At 42.5% G+C, this 18590-nt stretch overlaps 1 protein-coding gene across 1 annotated transcript in view; it reads left to right on the top strand.

The window, feature by feature from the left end:
- Positions 1-18590, top strand: part of Brr2 (Brr2 U5 snRNP complex subunit) — a 48285-nt gene that overhangs the window by 15012 nt on the left and 14683 nt on the right. The window contains exons 18-30 of the mRNA XM_064043022.1: positions 1723-1900; positions 2699-2860; positions 3794-3929; positions 4444-4675; positions 5152-5329; positions 6578-6684; positions 7101-7325; positions 8402-8583; positions 9310-9490; positions 15957-16163; positions 16877-16977; positions 17536-17666; positions 18241-18380. Coding sequence (XP_063899092.1) covers positions 1723-1900; positions 2699-2860; positions 3794-3929; positions 4444-4675; positions 5152-5329; positions 6578-6684; positions 7101-7325; positions 8402-8583; positions 9310-9490; positions 15957-16163; positions 16877-16977; positions 17536-17666; positions 18241-18380 — 2160 coding nt within the window. The remainder of the gene's footprint in view (positions 1-1722; positions 1901-2698; positions 2861-3793; positions 3930-4443; positions 4676-5151; positions 5330-6577; positions 6685-7100; positions 7326-8401; positions 8584-9309; positions 9491-15956; positions 16164-16876; positions 16978-17535; positions 17667-18240; positions 18381-18590) is intronic.

Genomic DNA, 18590 nt, shown 5'->3' on the forward strand with positions numbered 1-18590 from the left:
GGTACCATGGTACAAGGTAGTACTCTCCCGGAACTGCGCGAGCTATTACCGTACGGGTTCGCGATCCACCACGCCGGCATGAGCCGCGTCGACAGGACGCTCGTCGAGGATCTGTTCGCAGACAGGCATATACAGGTAAATACGCATTTTTATAGAAAAAATAATAATATAAAAATGCAAAAGTACCATGGGATAAAAGTATCACCTGTCAAAAGTATCAGATGTCGAAAGTACACTAGGGCAAAAGTATCACGGGACAAAAGTACCATGGGACAAAGTACCACGTGACAAAAGTTACATGGGACAAAATTATCAGTGGACAAGGTACCATGGTACAAAAGTACTAACATACAAAAGTACTATAGGACAAGAGTACCAATATGCTTAAGTACCAGTGTCCATTTCACTATGATACAAAGACTCCAAGGTACCATGTTACAAGGCAGTACTCTCCCGGAGCTTCGCGAGCTGCTGCCGTACGGGTTCGCGATCCACCACGAAGGTATGAAGGTACAAAAGTGTCAAAGTACCAAGATGCAAAGCTACATAGCTCCAAAGGTACCAAGGTACGAAGGTACCTAGGTCCAAAGGTACAACGGTACCAACGCATTGTAAATGGAAGAAGGTGCCTAACCTATCTGCATTATAGCGTCTCCGTTCATCTTCTCTTCCTCCGTGGTCCTGCTTGTGATCTCTCTTTGATCTCCGGTCTAGGATTGTCGTCTCATCGCGCTATGAGAGTGAAGGAATAGTGAGTGCACCGCAGTCCATGGAAATACTTGTGCATGTAGCATGTCCGATCTGGCTGATCGCGCAGCTGGCTGATCTCCTTATATGAGAACAGCCGCCGCGATGAAATCGGCCTTGGACGCCATTTCTTAACATCGTCAGCCTTTTCATCGTCTCACAGCTGCGCTTGGAGCGTGTAGATTGAGCTTCAATCCACCTGCATTAATGTCGATGATTTCAAGCTTTCTATTCTTTCCAAAGTCAAATCATTTATTTCATTTAGGCTTTCACAAGCACTTATGAACGTCAAAAAATATAAATAAAGTTGATTCTAGTTGCCCATTCCAAAAGTAGCTTCCTATGGAGAAGAACGGGCAAGAAACTCTATTTCCTTTTTCCTTCTCCATGTTAGCGACGGTCCGTGCCTAACAGTAGGACGATTAAAAGGCTTCTGATGATGATTTCAGACTTAATATTCCTGGTTTCCTCGAGATATTTTCCTTTATATTAAATCAGTGATGGACGTCCACCAACAAGGTGGACAGACGACTTTATAAAGGTCGTCGTCGACGCTGGATGCAGGTCGCCTCCAACAGGTATCTGTGGAGATCTAAGGGGGAGGCCTATGTTCAGCAGTGGACGTCCTATGACTGAGATGATGATGATGACTTGCACGAAAAACTTGACGTTATTGTCCCGTTACGATCGATGTCCCGTTCTGCAAGCGAGAGCGCGGCACGAACGAGAGACAGGCATGATTGGCTCCAGTGGTCGGTTCATATACTACTGTCAACGATGTCACGTTAGACTTTTATCATCATCATCATCTCAGGCATAGGACGTCCACTGCTGAACATAGGCCTCCCCCTTAGATCTCCACAGATACCTGTTGGAGGCGACCTGCATCCAGCGTCGACGGCGACCTTTATAAAGACTTCTGTCCACCTTGTTGGTGGACGTTAGACTTTACAGACATTTTTTTTTGTTTTTCAGGTGCTGGTATCAACAGCAACCCTAGCTTGGGGAGTGAACTTACCCGCCCACACAGTAATAGTGAAGGGCACGCAGGTGTACTCGGCGGAGCGCGGGCGCTGGGCCGAGCTGGGCGCGCTCGACGTGCTGCAGATGCTCGGCCGCGCCGGCCGCCCGCAGTACGACACTAAGGGAGAGGGTAAGGTGTAGGTGCTAGTGTCACACAGTAATAGTGAAGGGCACGCAGGTGTACTCGGCGGAGCGCGGGCGCTGGGCCGAGCTGGGCGCGCTCGACGTGCTGCAGATGCTCGGCCGCGCCGGCCGCCCGCAGTACGACACTAAGGGAGAGGGTACATACAATATTTAGCAAAAAATAAACGTGTATACAAAATTTCAGCTCGATTGGTTGATGATGTCTGCTTCAAAATTGAGCTGCAGGAGTTTGCCCGCATTTTTTACATACATACATCTCTTCATCTGAAAAACCTTTTCCCCACTGTGTTGGCATAACCTGTCAATCTAATCAGATGTAGTGTGCCACAAGGAGCGATTGCCAAACTGACCTCCTCAACCCATTTACCCGAAGAACCCAATACCCCGGGACAGCCGGGACCCATCAATTTAACATGCCTCCCAATGCTTGATCCTCAATTCGATTCCTGCCCTCCAATGCACGATCCCCAATTCGATTCCCGAGTCGAGCCGAAATCGCTTTGTGGGTTTTAGAAGACTTTCACTAAGCCCGGAGCCTGGAAGTTGGTGATTGATACACCCGTGCATCGGAGAGCATTAAATGTCGGTCCTGCTTGTGATCTCTCTCCGGTGGTGTCGGATTGTCGTCCCATCGCGCTATGAGAATGAAGGAATAGTGAGTGCACCGCAGTCCAAGCATATGTCCTGCACAATTGGCTAATCTCCTTACATGAGCCACAGTACACAGCCGCAGTAGAAGACATTATTACAAAACATTATATAACAATAATATTTTCTCCCACAGGTATCCTAATAACGAACCACTCGGAGCTACAATACTACTTGTCGCTATTAAACCAGCAGTTACCGATAGAATCTCAGTTGGTCAGCAAACTGCCCGATATGTTGAATGCTGAGATTGTCTTGGGATCTGTGCAGAGCGTCAGGGATGCTGTCACGTGGCTCGGTAAGATTATATTAAGCTTAATAGACTGTTTTAAAAGGGTATTTAGTGGTAAAAATATGCCTGGAATCTTGTAAAATGTACAGTTATACACTTGCTTATAACTTTAAAATAGAGAAGTACAATTTGAATATTAATTAGACTACGTATAGTATGATAACCCAAATAAAATTAGTCATCATCAACCTCCTGCCCTTATCCCAAATTTATTTGGGGTCGGTGCAGCATACTTTCTCCTTCCATACTCTTCTATCTGCCGTCATCTCCCGAGTTACATTTGTAATCAAAATAAAATTAGTACATGAATATTTACTTCTTATATAAAAAGTAAGTAACATATTTAAAAATTTCTCTCAATATAGTATCGTATAGTATATCGGGTGTGTCGTTCACAATCACATTAAATGAAATGCGTTAATATACTAGTTAATATATGTCGATTAACACAAACAAAATAGAAAAATACGTAAAAATAAAAAGTTGAATTTTTCAAACAAAGTAAATAGAATACAAATGTGCGAATATTAGAACACCATATAAATGTCACTCATTACAACCAACTTAACTTCTCCCCTGAAAACTGACAGCTGTCAACTGATCAAAACATACGATACTCCTAACTTTATCTCTGCTTTACACATGATGTTGTAAATTATAAAAACGAAAAATGACTACTGTGGCTAAACCATTGGATGGATTAGTTAATTTCTTTTACAATTCGCCATAGAATATCATAAAGTATATGTGATAGGATTTAATGTGATTGTGAACGACACACCCGATATATTTTTTCGATCAAGATTACAATCAAAATCGAAATATTTTTATAATTTATCTTCTCATATATTATTGTAACCTTTTACAAAGTCGTGTTGACATATCTCCCAATCAGTGCTTTCTAAGCTAGTTACTAAATAATCTAATAATATTTTTCAGGCTACACCTACCTATATATTCGGATGCTTCGTCAGCCAGCCTTATACGGCATATCTCAGGAAAAGTTCCAAGAAGACTCGCTATTAGAACTGCATAGAGCTGATCTCGTGCATACAGCTGCTAGTCTACTTGACAAGTAAGTATATTTCATCATCAGAATTTATTTAACTGACTTTCCAAAAAAGGAGGTTCGAAATTAGGATGTTTTGTTTAGGGTTCCGTACTGCAGGACCGGGATATTACCAAAGAGAGGACCAAAGGGTAAAAAAGGGACCCTATTGTTTTCGCTCCTCTGTCCGTCCGTCCATCCGTCACCAGGCTGTATCTCATGAACCGTGATAGTTGGAGAGCTGAAATTTCACAGATGATGTATTTCTGTTGCCGCTACTATAACAACAAAGACTAAAAAGAGAACTAGAATTAAATAAATATTTTGGTGGGCTCCCATACAACAAATGTGATTTTTTTTGTCCGTTTTATAAATAATGGTACGGAACCCTTCGTGCGCGTACCTATGTTTAGTGTACCTAACGATTTTTTGTTGGTTTTCAGTGTTTTCAGAAGCCGTTTTTGTAATTTTTTTTATTCGGTAATTTTTGTTTATGCTTTTAATATATTTTACCATGTCTTATTCTATAATTTCTTCCCAGGGCCGGCCTAATAAGATACGAGAGGAAATCGGGCCACTTTCAGCCGACCGAACTCGGTCGAATCGCATCCCATTTCTACTGCACATACGAAACGATGCAGTGTTACGCTCAACTGCTGAAGCCGACTCTAGGCGAGATAGAATTGTTCAGAGTTTTCTCGTTGTCGGCTGAATTTAAGCATATCGCTGTTAGGGAAGAGGAGAAATTGGAGCTGTGTAAGCTTATGGAGAGGGTGAGTTGAAAATAAGTTAGTTTAAAAAGGTTAAAAAAGTGGTAAATAAACTGAAAGTTTTAATTTGCATTGCAATGTGTGTAAATGCTGAGGGTGACTATGTGATTTTAAAGCCTATTATAAATATCTTTAAACTGATTGAACTGAAGAAAACTTCAGGTATACATATTGGATGATATGCATGATTACTATGTGACGTAATTCTAAATCCAACATGGCGGTATATCCAAGATGAAGGACCAATTATTTTTATTTTTCATTAACCTTTTATTTAAAGCGCTGTTCAAAGCAGGCTGAAAAACAGCACTTTCTAGATACGAAGGTTAAAATTACACGAGTCAGACCCTAAAACTCTACCCTTCACCACTTCCTCTATCTGGTATTATTAAACTAGTTTTTTTTAGTAATTTCACCGTTTCGTTTTTTATTAAAAGCTTGTGTGTCTTTTGCATATATACATTTTTGCTTTCTTTCAGGTACCAATCCCCATAAAAGAGAGCATAGAAGAACCATCAGCGAAGATCAACGTCCTCCTCCAAGCGTACATATCGCAGCTGAAGCTGGAGGGCTTCGCGCTGATGGCGGACATGGTGTACGTCACGCAGTCCGCCTGCAGGCTGCTCAGGGCCATCTTCGAGATTGTGCTGCACAGAGGTCAGAACACCTGCCCAACACGTGGCACACTGGTACTCAGTAGGGAACAGCCTAGGCGGGTGGTTAGGATGTTGTCGGGCGGTGCAAGCGTACATATCGCAGCTGAAGCTGGAGGCTGCTCAGGGCCATCTTCGAGATTGTGCTGCACAGAGGTCAGGACACCTGCCCAACACGTGGCACACTGGTAGTCAGTAGGGAACAGCCTAGGCGGGTGGTTAGGATGTTGTCGGGCGGTGCATATCGCAGCTGAAGCTGGAGGGCTGCTCAGGGCCATCTTCGAGATTGTGCTGCACAGAGGTCAGAACACTCACAACACGTGGCACACTGGTACTCAGTAGGGAACAGCCTAGGCGGGTGGTTAGGATGTTGTCGGGCGGTGCAAGCGTACATATCGCAGCTGAAGCTGGAGGGCTTCGCGCTGATGGCGGACATGGTGTACGTCACGCAGTCCGCCTGCAGGCTGCTCAGGGCCATCTTCGAGATCGTGCTGCACAGAGGTCAGAACACTCACAACACCTCCACTTGTGGCGCTTTCAGGCTCCTAGACTCCGTGTAGCAAATCATCATCCTCCGAGCCTTTTTCCCAACTATGTTGGGGTCGGCTTCCAGTCTAACCGGATGTAGCTGAGTACCAGTGTGCCACAAGAAGCGACTGCCCTATTTGACCCTTTCAACCCAATTACCCGGGCAACCCAATACCCGTTGGTTAGACTGGTTGTCAGACTTACTGGCTTCTGACTACCCGTAACGACTGCCAAGAACGTTCAATGACTGCCAGTACACTCCGTGTAGCAAATGTAGTTTGGATAATAGGTTTGGACAGAAAAGTCGGGTAGACATATAGATAGACTGACGAATAAGCCAAGAGACTTATAAAGAGCCACACAGACAAGCAAACAGACAGGCTGACAGGGCTACATTCACATTCCTAATATTAGTTACTAGCCGTTTTCCCGCGTGTTCCCGCCCCTTGTCCGTTGGGAACTACTGTCCGTACCGGCATAAAATATAGCCTATGTTACTCGAAGATAATGTAGCTTTCCAATAGTGAAAGAATTTTTTAAATTGGTCTACTAGTTTTTAAGTTCATCCACATTTCACGACTCTTTCTGGTGAAACTGACTTTAGAAGTATTTTTTTAGCCTTGTTTTAATGATGCATTGTCATTATCCAATTTCTATATAAGCAGTAGATATGGTGGATTATCCGTCGATATAATAATTATACATTAATATTATATTGTTTCAGGTTGGGCACAACTAGTGGATAAAACTCTAGCGCTGTGCAAGATGGTGGACAGACGCATGTGGCAATCCATGTCGCCGCTCAGACAATTCAGAAAAATGCCTGAAGAGGTAAGATGCTTTTATTTACAATTATGAAAAACATAAATAAATTGACTTTTCCTAATCTTAGTTATTAGATTAGTTTGCATGAACTTTCGCATTTAAATGCGATTCAATTATTTACATTTCAAACCCCTTTCTTCACACTTACCGCTTCGTTTATTTACAATCCAAATATATATTTTTCCCCTTTTTAAAAATCCATGTGCATTTTTAAAACTTACTGTTTATTGCACCTTTTTCCGCAACCGGATAAAAAGTTATGTCTTTTGTCATGAAAAACTTTACCTACTTTGGTAAAAGTTTACTTAAATTGGTCCAGTTGCAAGGATTTATTTATTTCGGTCCAATAACTTGTAATAAAACATGATTTTAAAAAGCTTTATTTTGGCCCACTTATAACATTTCTTTATACTCTCCCACAGGTAATAAAAAAACTCGAAAAGAAGAACTTCCCCTGGGAGAAACTGTACGAGTTGGGGCCTAACGAGATTGGGGAATTAGTGAGAGCCCCCAAATTGGGGAAGATGATACACAAGTACGTTCATCAGTTCCCCAAGTTGGAGTTGGCTACTCATATACAGCCGATCACTAGGTCTACGTTAAGAGTTGAGCTGACTATCACACCGGATTTCCATTGGGATGAGAAGGTGAGGAGATTTTTCATTACTTTCAAACATTTTATATTACTTTTTTATACTTTCAAAGAATGTGTGTTCCCAATTCGGATGTTTGTATTTTTATTTATGTTGCACGCGATTGACAAAAAGGGTTTTTTGATTAAAAAATCACAGATTATGTATCTGTCAAAATGTTAAAGATTTTTTTCATCCCACCATCTCGGAAAGAGTAGTTTTACCCTTTGATATCTGAGCGCAAAAGTCGTTTTTATCCTCTAGAGCGGCAAAGTGATTTGAATTTAGAATATCGTGTGCAATACTCCATTTGTGACAATCTTGATAAGACTTTTCAAACAAATACATATTAAACAAATAAAATACCGCTTAAAATAATTATTAAATTAATTAAGTCATTTTTATTATTGTTTTTACATAGATTTCTAACCTCATTTCATTTTTAAACCGAGTTTTTAAATAAATTAACTTTAATAGGTACTTCTTTTTAATTTGATACTCGTATGTGCGCGCCATTTTGTTTTTTTGCATTTAATAATTTCCTCGATGAGGTGGGATGAAAAGTTACGTGTTGCACTCGAGTGCAAAGATTTTTCACCTTGTGCTCTTTTGATTCCCTCGCTATCGCTCAGGATTCTAATTATTGAAACACTCGCTACGCTCGTGTTTCAATTTTAGAATCCTTCGCTTGCTCGGTCATCAAAATTGAGCACGCGGTTAAAAAGCAACTTTGCACTCTTGTATAACAAATAACTATTATAACTGAGGTTCTTTACTAAATCAATTTCATTTGAATGTCTTCAGACTTATAAAAAAAGCGTTAATAATATAACGCCAGCGGTTCCACCCTTCATTCTTTCTGAAGGTCCACGTATCGCATTCGGATAAATAGTAGCCTATATGTTTTTTCTGAAATATAAGCTATATTACTGCTAAGTTTCATCAAAATCCGATGACTACAAGGAGGTAACAAAAATACACAAACTTTCGTTTTCATGTTGTGAAGTCAATAGTTTCCCAAAATTCAACTGTTTTAATAGTAAGTAGGTATATGTTCCAAAAATTTAAAATTTCTTTTTTCTCTTCCTCAGATCCACGGCCAATCAGAAGCCTTCTGGATCCTCGTCGAGGACGTGGACTCGGAAGCGGTTCTTCATCACGAGTACTTCCTCCTCAAACACAAATACTGTCGCGACGAGCATCACGTCAAGCTGTTCGTGCCGGTGTTCGAGCCGCTGCCGCCTCAGTACTTCTTGAGGGTCGTGTCTGACAGGTGAGGGGGGGGAGGTGTCTTGGCAGTTCCTTAGAATGTTTGGGAGGGGGTTGGACTTCCAGTGTGGATGCTGTTGAGTACCACATAGCCACATCAACTGCCTATCTGATCAGTTCTTCTTTTATTTTTCCAATATTTGTAATATACGCGTGTACGCGAGTTTGGATGAAAAAAATCTGATTAGAACTTGCATTATTTGAATATTACCTTCTGCCAGCGCTAGCAACGGCGTTGCGATTGTACTCCTTCTCCGCACCCGGGAAAGAAAGCAAACAGCAGACATCATCATCTGCTTAGCTTAGCCCTGTCTCAACTAAGCTGTAAAAAGAGAAAAAATTGCTTAAATCTTATTCTGATGTTCATCTCTTTCGCTATCTACTTTAAACCCAAGTTCACCGAAAGCACAAAACGTCAGTTTTTTTCGAAAATTCACCTCAAAATTCATAGTGAACAATCTACATACAACGGATATTTAATTGAAAATGAGCACTTAGTATAATCATCATCATCATCATCATCACCTCAGGCGGCGGACGTCCACTGCTGAACATAGGCCTCCCCCTTAGATCTCCACAGATACCTGTTGGAGGCGACCTGCATCCAGCGTCGACGGCGACCGACATAAGATCGTCTGTCCACCTCGTTGTGGAGTGGAGACCACGGACTAGCAAGCGCAGCGTAGGACGTCCACCTTAGTATAATATTAATACTAAATTCTTCCCCCAGATGGATAGCAGCCGAGACTCAACTGCCCGTTTCCTTCCGTCACCTCATCTTGCCGGAGAAGAATCTGCCTCCCACTGAACTGTTGGACTTGCAGCCTCTGCCTATATCTGCTCTGAGGAATCCGAAGTACGAGGAGTTGTATAACGAGACTTTCCCGCAGTTTAATCCGGTGCAGACTCAGGTATGTTGTGGAAGAAATTAGTTTTTTTATGGTTTCGTACCCAAAGGGTAAAACGGGACCCTATTGTTTTCGCTCCTCTGTCCGTCCGTCCGTCCGTCTGTCACCAGGCTGTATCTCATGAACCGTGATAGTCAGAGAGCTGAAATTTTCACAGATGATGTATTTATGTTGCCGCTATAATAACAAATAACTGAAAATTAGAATTACATAAATATTTCGCGAGTCCGACTCGCACTTGGCTGGTTTTTTTTTTTTTATTTATTTATTTATTTATTCATCTCCAAGTTACTATGCCTTTACAGACTTAAATCTAATGCGACTTAGTACCTACTTACAATTAATATCTCCTTAACTATATCTTAACTACACAGTAAAAATAACTACTAATCCTTACATACTACACAGTAAGTGGCCCTTGTGAACTCGCTCAGTGTACAGTTAAATATGTCGATGTGGTCAGCCACCGTGTTGAGAGTGCGCAGCGCGCGGGTGAGCGGTGCGCGCTGCAGCAGGTTGGTGCGCGCGCGCGGCACCACCAGCAGCCGCGGCCTGCGCCGCCGCCCGCGCCGCCGCCCCACGTACTCGTCCGGTACACAAAAACCTATCTCTGTTAGAAGACCCGAATTTTTTATGTCACCTCTCAGAACTCTTAACAGGTAAGTCGCCAAAGCCACTTCACGTCTGACTTCCAATCTGTAGTAACCTACCATACCGAGGCAGAATAAGGTGGGGTACAGTAATGGATATCCCGGATATATCTTATACATTTTCATATACATAAAACGTATATATTTGTTATGTATACGCTCAATCATTTTTTTGTACTTTATTTCACTTGAACTCCAGATGGCCGCATTGTATTCCAGATGACTCTTCACAAGAGCCTCGTACAAAGCCCTTAATGCACTGATGTTCGTGAAGTCATTTGCCTGACGCAGCATAAATCCCAGATTCCTGTACGCCTTCTTACAAATATTCACCACGTGTTTGCGAAACTGTAAGTCGCTGGTGAAGTGGATGCCTAGGTCCTTCACCTCCGTGACACGCTGCAGCAGCTCCCCGTTCATGGTGTACTGGTGGTGGTGTTGGTTTCGTGCGCGGGTGAACGAAAGTACCGCGCACTTAGAGACATTGAAGTGCAGCTTATTGCTGCGACTCCATTCAGTGACACTATCCAAGTCGCGCTGCAGCATGTCACGATCCGCAGTACCTTTAATCACTGCTGACAGCTTAAGGTCATCAGCAAACAGTAAAGATGTTGACCTGACTACCGACGCTATATCATTTACCATGATAATAAATAATAAGGGTCCTAGATTACTACCCTGACTGACTCCCGATCTTGTGTAGTAGGGCTCCGAGAAGTGTCCGCCACAGTCGACATACTGACGTCTATCTCGAAGATAACTGGCGAAGAACTTTACAGTATGTAATGTGCAGCCCATACCCGCCAGCTTCGACAAGAGTATGTCGTGGTCGACAGTGTCGAACGCCTTCTTGAAGTCAAGGTAAGCTACGTCAACCTGAAGCCCGGCGTCGACAGCTGGAACCAACTGCGTCATCAGGTGAAGTAAGTTTCCCGCTGTACTGCGTCCAGGACGGAATCCATGCTGCGCATCAGACAAATGAGCCCCGATCTGTGCATAAAGGATATTGTGAACAGCCTTCTCGAACACTTTGGCCGGTGCGCTGAGCACCGCAATAGGTCTGAAGTCACTGACATCCGTGCCACCTCGACCTTTAGGTATAGGTACGACCCTAGTCAATTTCCAACGAGTCGGAAAGTGTGCTACCGATAAGCAAATATTGAATATGTGCAGCAAAGGTCCCGTTAATACTACGCGGCAGTCCCTTAAAATGAAAGGCGGTATCCCATCAGGGCCCACTGAGTGCTTAGGCGGCAGACAGGTGAGCGCACGGCGGACGGCCGCGCGCTCGAGGCCGGCGAGGTGCGCGTACGCGCTGCTCGGCGCCGCCTCCCTGCACGCCGCCTCCGCGCTCAGCGTGCCCGCCGCCTCGCTGTACACAGAGTGAAAGAATCGTGCATACTCCTCAGCAGATTCATCTCCAGACAGAACACGTCCCTCTTTTACCAATTTGTACTGACTAGAAGTATCTTTGTTTGACCTTATGTAATTCCAGAATGACTTAGGGTCAGTAGCGAGATTGTTTTGTACTCGATCTTTATACCTAAGGTGACAACTCGCTGTTTCCGCTTTAACCCGTGCCCGACAGCGAGAGAAAGCCTCATAATCACTCGGACATTTGGTTATTTTATAATTTTTATGCAGCCTGTATTTTTCTTTAATAAGTTTAATAAGATCGGATGTATACCACTGTGGATAAATTCTTTTACTAATATTATTATTACTTTTCTGGGGAATGCTAGCATTGAAGATTTCATATATTTTGTCATAGTAGAAGTTTAAAGCTAAATCCGGGTCTTGAATGGAGTACAAATCTGTCCAGTCTATTAGGTTAATTAAATGGTATAACTTACTATAATCTGCTTTACGAAAGTTCCAATTATTATTCTGTGAGTGAGATTGTGGTTGTGATTGCGATGTTGATTCGCTCGCGGCGGGAGCGGGCGCACACGAGGCGGCCACGCCGACCGCCAGCGGCGGATGGTACGCGTCCACGGGCAGCAGGCCCTCGTCCGCCGCGCGCACCGTCACGGCGCCGCGCCCGCTCAACACTAGGTCCAGTTGCCTATTATTGCAGTTCGGTACCATGTTACACTGAGCGATCTCACAAAAGGCCACGAAATATTCAAAATAACTACTAACATTAATATTGCACGAAATTAAATTAAAATCTCCTAAAATTACTATATTACTTTTATACTTAAGACACAATTTTTCTAACAAACTAAACATTAACATATATTCAGACTCATCTGCCTTTGGTGGTATATAAATAACACAACATACAAATAAGAAACGACTCTGTTTATATACACTTGCACATATTATTTCGAATTGTTGTGAATCAATATTAATATCTTGGGGCATTTTTATTCGTCGCAGTTCAAAACGCGGTGTGGCCACTAAAAGTACGCCGCCCTGTTTGCGTCCGTCCGCTCGGTCACATCTTAGTATCTGGTACCCCGGCAGTGAAACTTCCGAATCATAAATTGATTCGTTACATCCGGTTTCAGTAATAGCGAACATATCAGCCTCCGACGATTCCAGTAGCGATAAAAACCTTGATGTTTTAGTTCTTAGTCCTCTAACGTTTTGGTAAAAAATGTTGTTTACCCTACTGCGCGTCTGTTCGCGTGTTTGTTGTGGCTCTGGTTGGTCGAAAAAAAATCCATTCACTGAATTCCACATTTAGTGGCCAGACATCAGGGTTACAAAGTCTATCAAAGTTGTTTTCTGATAAACCTATTCTAAATGATGAATAACTTCTTTCAGTTTTTGTTCTTATTTTTTCTACTATAATTTCCGAATTATTTCCTAATGTTTCTCTTATATAGTCCTTAATATTATCTTCCGTAGTATTTTTGTCCAACATCCATACATGTAAATATTTTTTCCGTTCAACCGCCTTCAACAATGTAACCGAAGTGTTACCGCCTTTCTTTGCCGGATTATTAAGTCGCCTGTTGTTTTCCACTACAATCCATTTTTCATTGGTATTTTCCGTAACCGCTGTTTTACTGGCCACCGCCGCGTAGGTAGCGCTCGGCTGAGCCAGCGCTGTCGTAGGTATAATCGAAGCAGGCGCGCACGCGGCCGGCAGCGGGGGCGCGCTCGCGGCGGGCTGCGCGGTGGCGGCGGCGCGGGAGGCAGGCTGCGCGGTGGCGGCGGCGGCGGCGGGCCGCGCAGCCGCGACGCTCGGCGGAGCCGTGCTCGCGGGGGCGCGGGGATCGGGAACATCTCGCGGCAACGTTGCAAGTGGCTGAGCAGCTGTACTGATAATCCTTTCACTCTTCAGACATTTAATTTCTTCTTCCAAGCAAGTGCACTTTTTATTAGCAGCACTTAAATCTTCCCTCAACTTTTTATTCTCCATTACCAAAGTTGCTACTGAATTCTTAATTTCCTGTATAAGTTTTATTTCAATAGTATTCAATCTGGCAGATATTACCCCTTTTAGTACATCCGTAACACTCTGGATACTATCCATCATGTTCATAGCCGACGACGTAGTATTTCCGATTAAATCGGTCTCTTCACAACGTTTAGTTGGTTCCTCTTCTATCGGCGCGGTTCCAGAGCGGGACCCGCGCGCCGGCGTATCATCTGTCACTCTTACACGACGAGTTACATTCGAGCAGGAATCACATATGTACGACCCTATCAGCTGGGTTTTTTGCTCCCTAAATCTGGCTGATGATATATTTAGACAACTATAATGGTAAACTGTCTTGCATCCAGTACATCTCAGTAGATCTCCTAATGCAATTTTATTATTGCAAGCAAAACAAATCATTTTGAATATATCCGCGCTGCGCGAGTGAGAGGACGCTAACATTCATAGCCAAGTGTGAAAGAGCAAGATGCGCGGTGCACTGCGCCGCTTCGCTGTTAGGACGCCACGCTATTTAAAATATGATATTTAAAACGGCGGGCCGGTTGAATTATTGAATGAATATGATAGAGAAAGTTCACTGTAATTAGTTTTTTACACTTTAAGTTAAGTTTAGCTTATGTTTTGCTGTTGCAACTAAGGTGTTGGTTATATTTGTTCCTTGTTTAGATCACTTTAACAACACAAACACTGTTTGGATGAGTTTTTGGACACTGTTCACAGACCAAAATCTTTAAATCACCATATCACTGTTTACTGATGGAGTTCGGTTGTAATAACATTTCCACGTATTATTTGTACTATTTAAACTATTTTTATACTACACTTTATGGGAAAACACTACTTTAAACATTTTTTTGAATTAAATTACACGGAGCGCAATGTTTACTTGGCGGCAGCGCCATCTACTAAGTATCTTTATATTGAAGGAAAGTAATATCATTTATTGACTGTGCAAGTGTACACAATGTATCTATGTGTAAAAAATACATCTATAGATAAAATAAAACAAAAGATTCAGAGGAATTGAGAAATTAAGTAAATAAATAAATAAACCCCCCTCCATTTTGGGACGTTGCGTCGGCTTAAATACAGTTCACAAGAAAGGACAATGGGCAGATTGGTATACCCCACCAATAGCAATGTCATTTATATCATTGGATAGGCCTTCTTATGTAGAACAATATTTACTATGACAGCTTTGCTGAAATGTTTGTCCGTTCTGAGATATAGATCAAAAACTGTGCAAAAGTTAGAACTAAGTAATCTATTGATAACTCAAGTTTTTAAAGGAAAATCTAAGAACTACTAAGTGTAAGTCTTGTATGTTCTACCTGCTGCACCCGTTAAGGTCCATAATTGTTACTATTATGTAGCATTTGAAGCTTTTATTGTACCAACTGGATATTGGGCGTAATGAGAAACCGCACCAATAGCAAAGTCACACATATCGATGGATAGGTCTTTTTAACTGGAACAACATTTACCATGACAGCTTTGTTCTAGTTCGTTCGTTCGTTCGTCTTTGTCCGTTCTGAGATATAGATAAAAAACAATCTGAAAACTAATGCTGACCAATCTGTAATCTGATTTTCTTTGAAACAAGACTTAAAGTTATTAGTACTTAGATTTTCCTTTAAAAACTTGAGGTATCAATAGATTACTTAGTTCTAACTTTTGCACAGTTTTTGATCTATATCTCAGAACGGACAAACATTTCAGCAAAGCTGTTATAGTAAATGTTGTTCTACATAAAAAGGCCTATCCAATGATATATATGACATTCCTATTGGTGGGGTATACCAGGTCCCATATATTTGTGCCCATTGTCCTTTAAAAAAAAGTCCAAGTGCGGGAAGTGGGTGAAACTGTTATATGCTACAAGGGTCTGGCCATCAAAATCTGCCCGGTCCAATCCAAGTACTAACTACTTAGTATTTTTGTGAATACTAGCTTCCACCCACGTATAAAAAGTAGCCTATTTATAGTTATCGACACGAATCTTGAGGTCTGACCTACATCTGCGCAGAAGTGATTTACTAGCAAAGAGCCAATCCCGAGTGACGGCTATGACGCGATGCGCTGCGGGACAATCACCGCTTTAGCCCCCCCGCGCCTCACTTCATACCACAAAAGGGATCCAATAAACTATACGTATTGCCATCAAGTTTCGTCAAAATCTGTTGAACCGTTTGCGTGTGAAGTAGTAACAATCACAAACATTCCTCACAAACCTTGCAGATGTGATGATGTGACGTACAGTCAACTTCAGGTCAGTGGTAACAGTTTTATAGGAAAATCGTACTTATTACTATTGAGTTAAGGTGCATGACAGTTACCACTGATGTGCAGTCTACTGTACATACGTTAATTCAAGCCACAGGTTTCCAGTTTATTTTATTTCTAACTGTATTTTTCTGCCCGTCAGGTGTTCAACGCCGTCTACAACTCAGACGACAACGTATTCGTCGGGGCCCCATCCGGTTCCGGCAAGTCGGTCATAGCGGAGCTAGCACTCCTGCGCATGCTGTCGAGCGGCGGCGGCCGCGCGGTGTACGTGCTGCCCAAGGACGCGCTCGCCGACATCGTGTTCGCCGACTGCTACCACAAGTTCAACGTCAAGTTCAATGTCAAGGTCATCATCCTCCGAGCCTTTTTCCCAATCATGTTGGGGTCGGCTTCCCGTCTAACCGGATTCAGCTGAGTACCAGTGCTTTACAAGGAGCGACTGCCTATCTGACCTCCTCAACCCAGTTACCCGGGCAACCCGATACCCCTTGGTTAGACTGGTGTCAGACTTACTGGCTTCTGACTACCCGTAACGACTGCCAAGGATGTTCAATGACAGCCGGGACCTACAGTTTAACGTGCCATCCGAAACACAGTCAATGGTGTCTAAGATATACTTAGAAAGTACATACAAACTTAGAAAAGTTGCATTGGTACTTGCCTGACCTGGGATCGAACCCACGCCCTCATACTTGAGAGGTTGGTCCTTTACCCACTAGGCCACCACGACTTCAATGTCAAGGTCAGAATTTTAAAAACCAAGGTCACTTTATTCAAGGTCAAGGTCATGTTGAGGTCAAGGTCACTTTGAGGTTGAGGTCACTTTGAGGTCGAGGTCATGAGGTAGAGATACTTTCGAGGTTCACAGGATGTTCTGTCATAATAATTTCACCAATCGTATGCTTGAGCTGATATTGCAAGACCATGCTCAAGATAAATGCCAAGGACGAGGTAATTTTTAAGAAAAATACCAAAAAAATAATTTTTATTGTGTGACTTTTTTGCCACAATGATAATTTTTCTTTAGTTACTGTATCAATCGTTTTTTTTTGTTTCCAGGTAGTCCAACTGACGGGTGAGACGGCCACTGATCACAAGCTGCTGAACAAAGGTCAGATTATCGTCACCACGGCTGATAAATGGGATATACTGTCTAGAAGGTGAGTGCTAACGTAAATACATTATTTCACTCCATCCTTTCATCTCCCGGTCCTTTTCCCAAGGGGGTAACTCCACACATTTATGCAAAAAATCTCATCATCTCCCTTTTCCCAACTATGTTGGGTTCGGCTTCCAGTCTAACTAGATACAGCTGTGTACCAGTGTTTTACTTGAAGCGACTGCCTATCTGACCTCATCAAATTACATCCGGGATTCACCACTTTATCGTGCCTTCCGTAACCCGGAAGAAACCGTTTTGACAAGAATTTTATTCCGAACACGCGAAAATCATAGCCTGTGTTACTATGGGATAGTCTAGCTAGCGGGTGTTTTTTTAATTAGTTCCGTAGTTTTGAAGCCTTTTTGGAGTTTTTAGGGTACAGTCAACTTCAGGTCAGTGGTAACAGTTTTATAGCAAAATCGTACTTATTAATATTGAGTTAAGGTGCATGACAGTTACCACTGATGTGCGGTCTACCGTACAAATGAACAGATGAATAATGAGTTTAGATATGTAAGTTTGTTTTTACCTAAAACATTTCTCACTCTACCCACAGATGGAAAGTCCGCAAAAGCGTACAAAGCGTGACTCTCTTCATAGTGGACGCTCTGCAACTGCTGGGCGGAGAAGAGGGACCCGTGTTAGAAGTCGTCTGTTCGCGCATGAGATATATCTCCTCGCAGATCGGTGAGTGTGCCACTGAGTGTGGTATTGAGTGTGCCGCCAAGTATTCGAGCGAGTGTGCCACCGAGTGTACTACTGAGTCTAATACTGAGAGTATTCTTGACTTGACTTTGTTTCCTATTGAATGCCCTAATGTGTGTCACTGAGTGAATCACTGAATATACCAACGGGTGTATAGATGAGTGTACTAATGTGTGTACCACTGACTGTAACAATCATATCAAATCAAATATCTTTATTTCCAGACTGCATTGGCCCATTGATAAAATAGATAGATAGACGATAGCCCATAAATAGACCTTAAAGACTAACATACATATTATATTATACAAATATTATTTGTTTATAAAAAACTTTAATCTATGTACCAATGAATGTACTTCTGAGTGTTTCACTCAGTGTAGTGTTGTACCGCTGAGTACTGCTCAGTGCATCATAGTATTACAATGAGCGTGCTGTTGAGTAAAACACTGCATGAGCTAATGATTATATCACTGAATGTACTACTGAGCATGTGACTGATTGTACCATTGAGTGTACTACTGACTCTCACTAAATGTACCAATGTATCTCCCAGGTCGTCAAATCCGCATAGTAGCCCTATCACTCCCCTTAGCGGATGCTCGCGACGTGTCACAATGGCTGGGCTGCAGCGCTAACTGCTCGTTCAACTTCCATCCCAGCGTGAGGCCGCTGCCTCTGCAGCTGCATATACAGGTATACTTAATTTATAACAATATGAGTTTAGGGTTGAGGTCTATATGAATGTTAGAGAGATAATTGAAAGTTCAGAACGCCACTAGTAAATTATATTGTTCACACTCAGACACACGCAATTAAAAGTTCAAGCTTAACAATAGTTCCGGCTGAGCACACCGATGCATACTGGCTTATATTCTCACTAGCTTCTGCTAGCGGTTTCACCCA

This window comes from Helicoverpa armigera, chromosome 30 (genome assembly GCF_030705265.1).
Source record: "Helicoverpa armigera isolate CAAS_96S chromosome 30, ASM3070526v1, whole genome shotgun sequence".
Taxonomy (NCBI): domain Eukaryota; kingdom Metazoa; phylum Arthropoda; class Insecta; order Lepidoptera; family Noctuidae; genus Helicoverpa; species Helicoverpa armigera.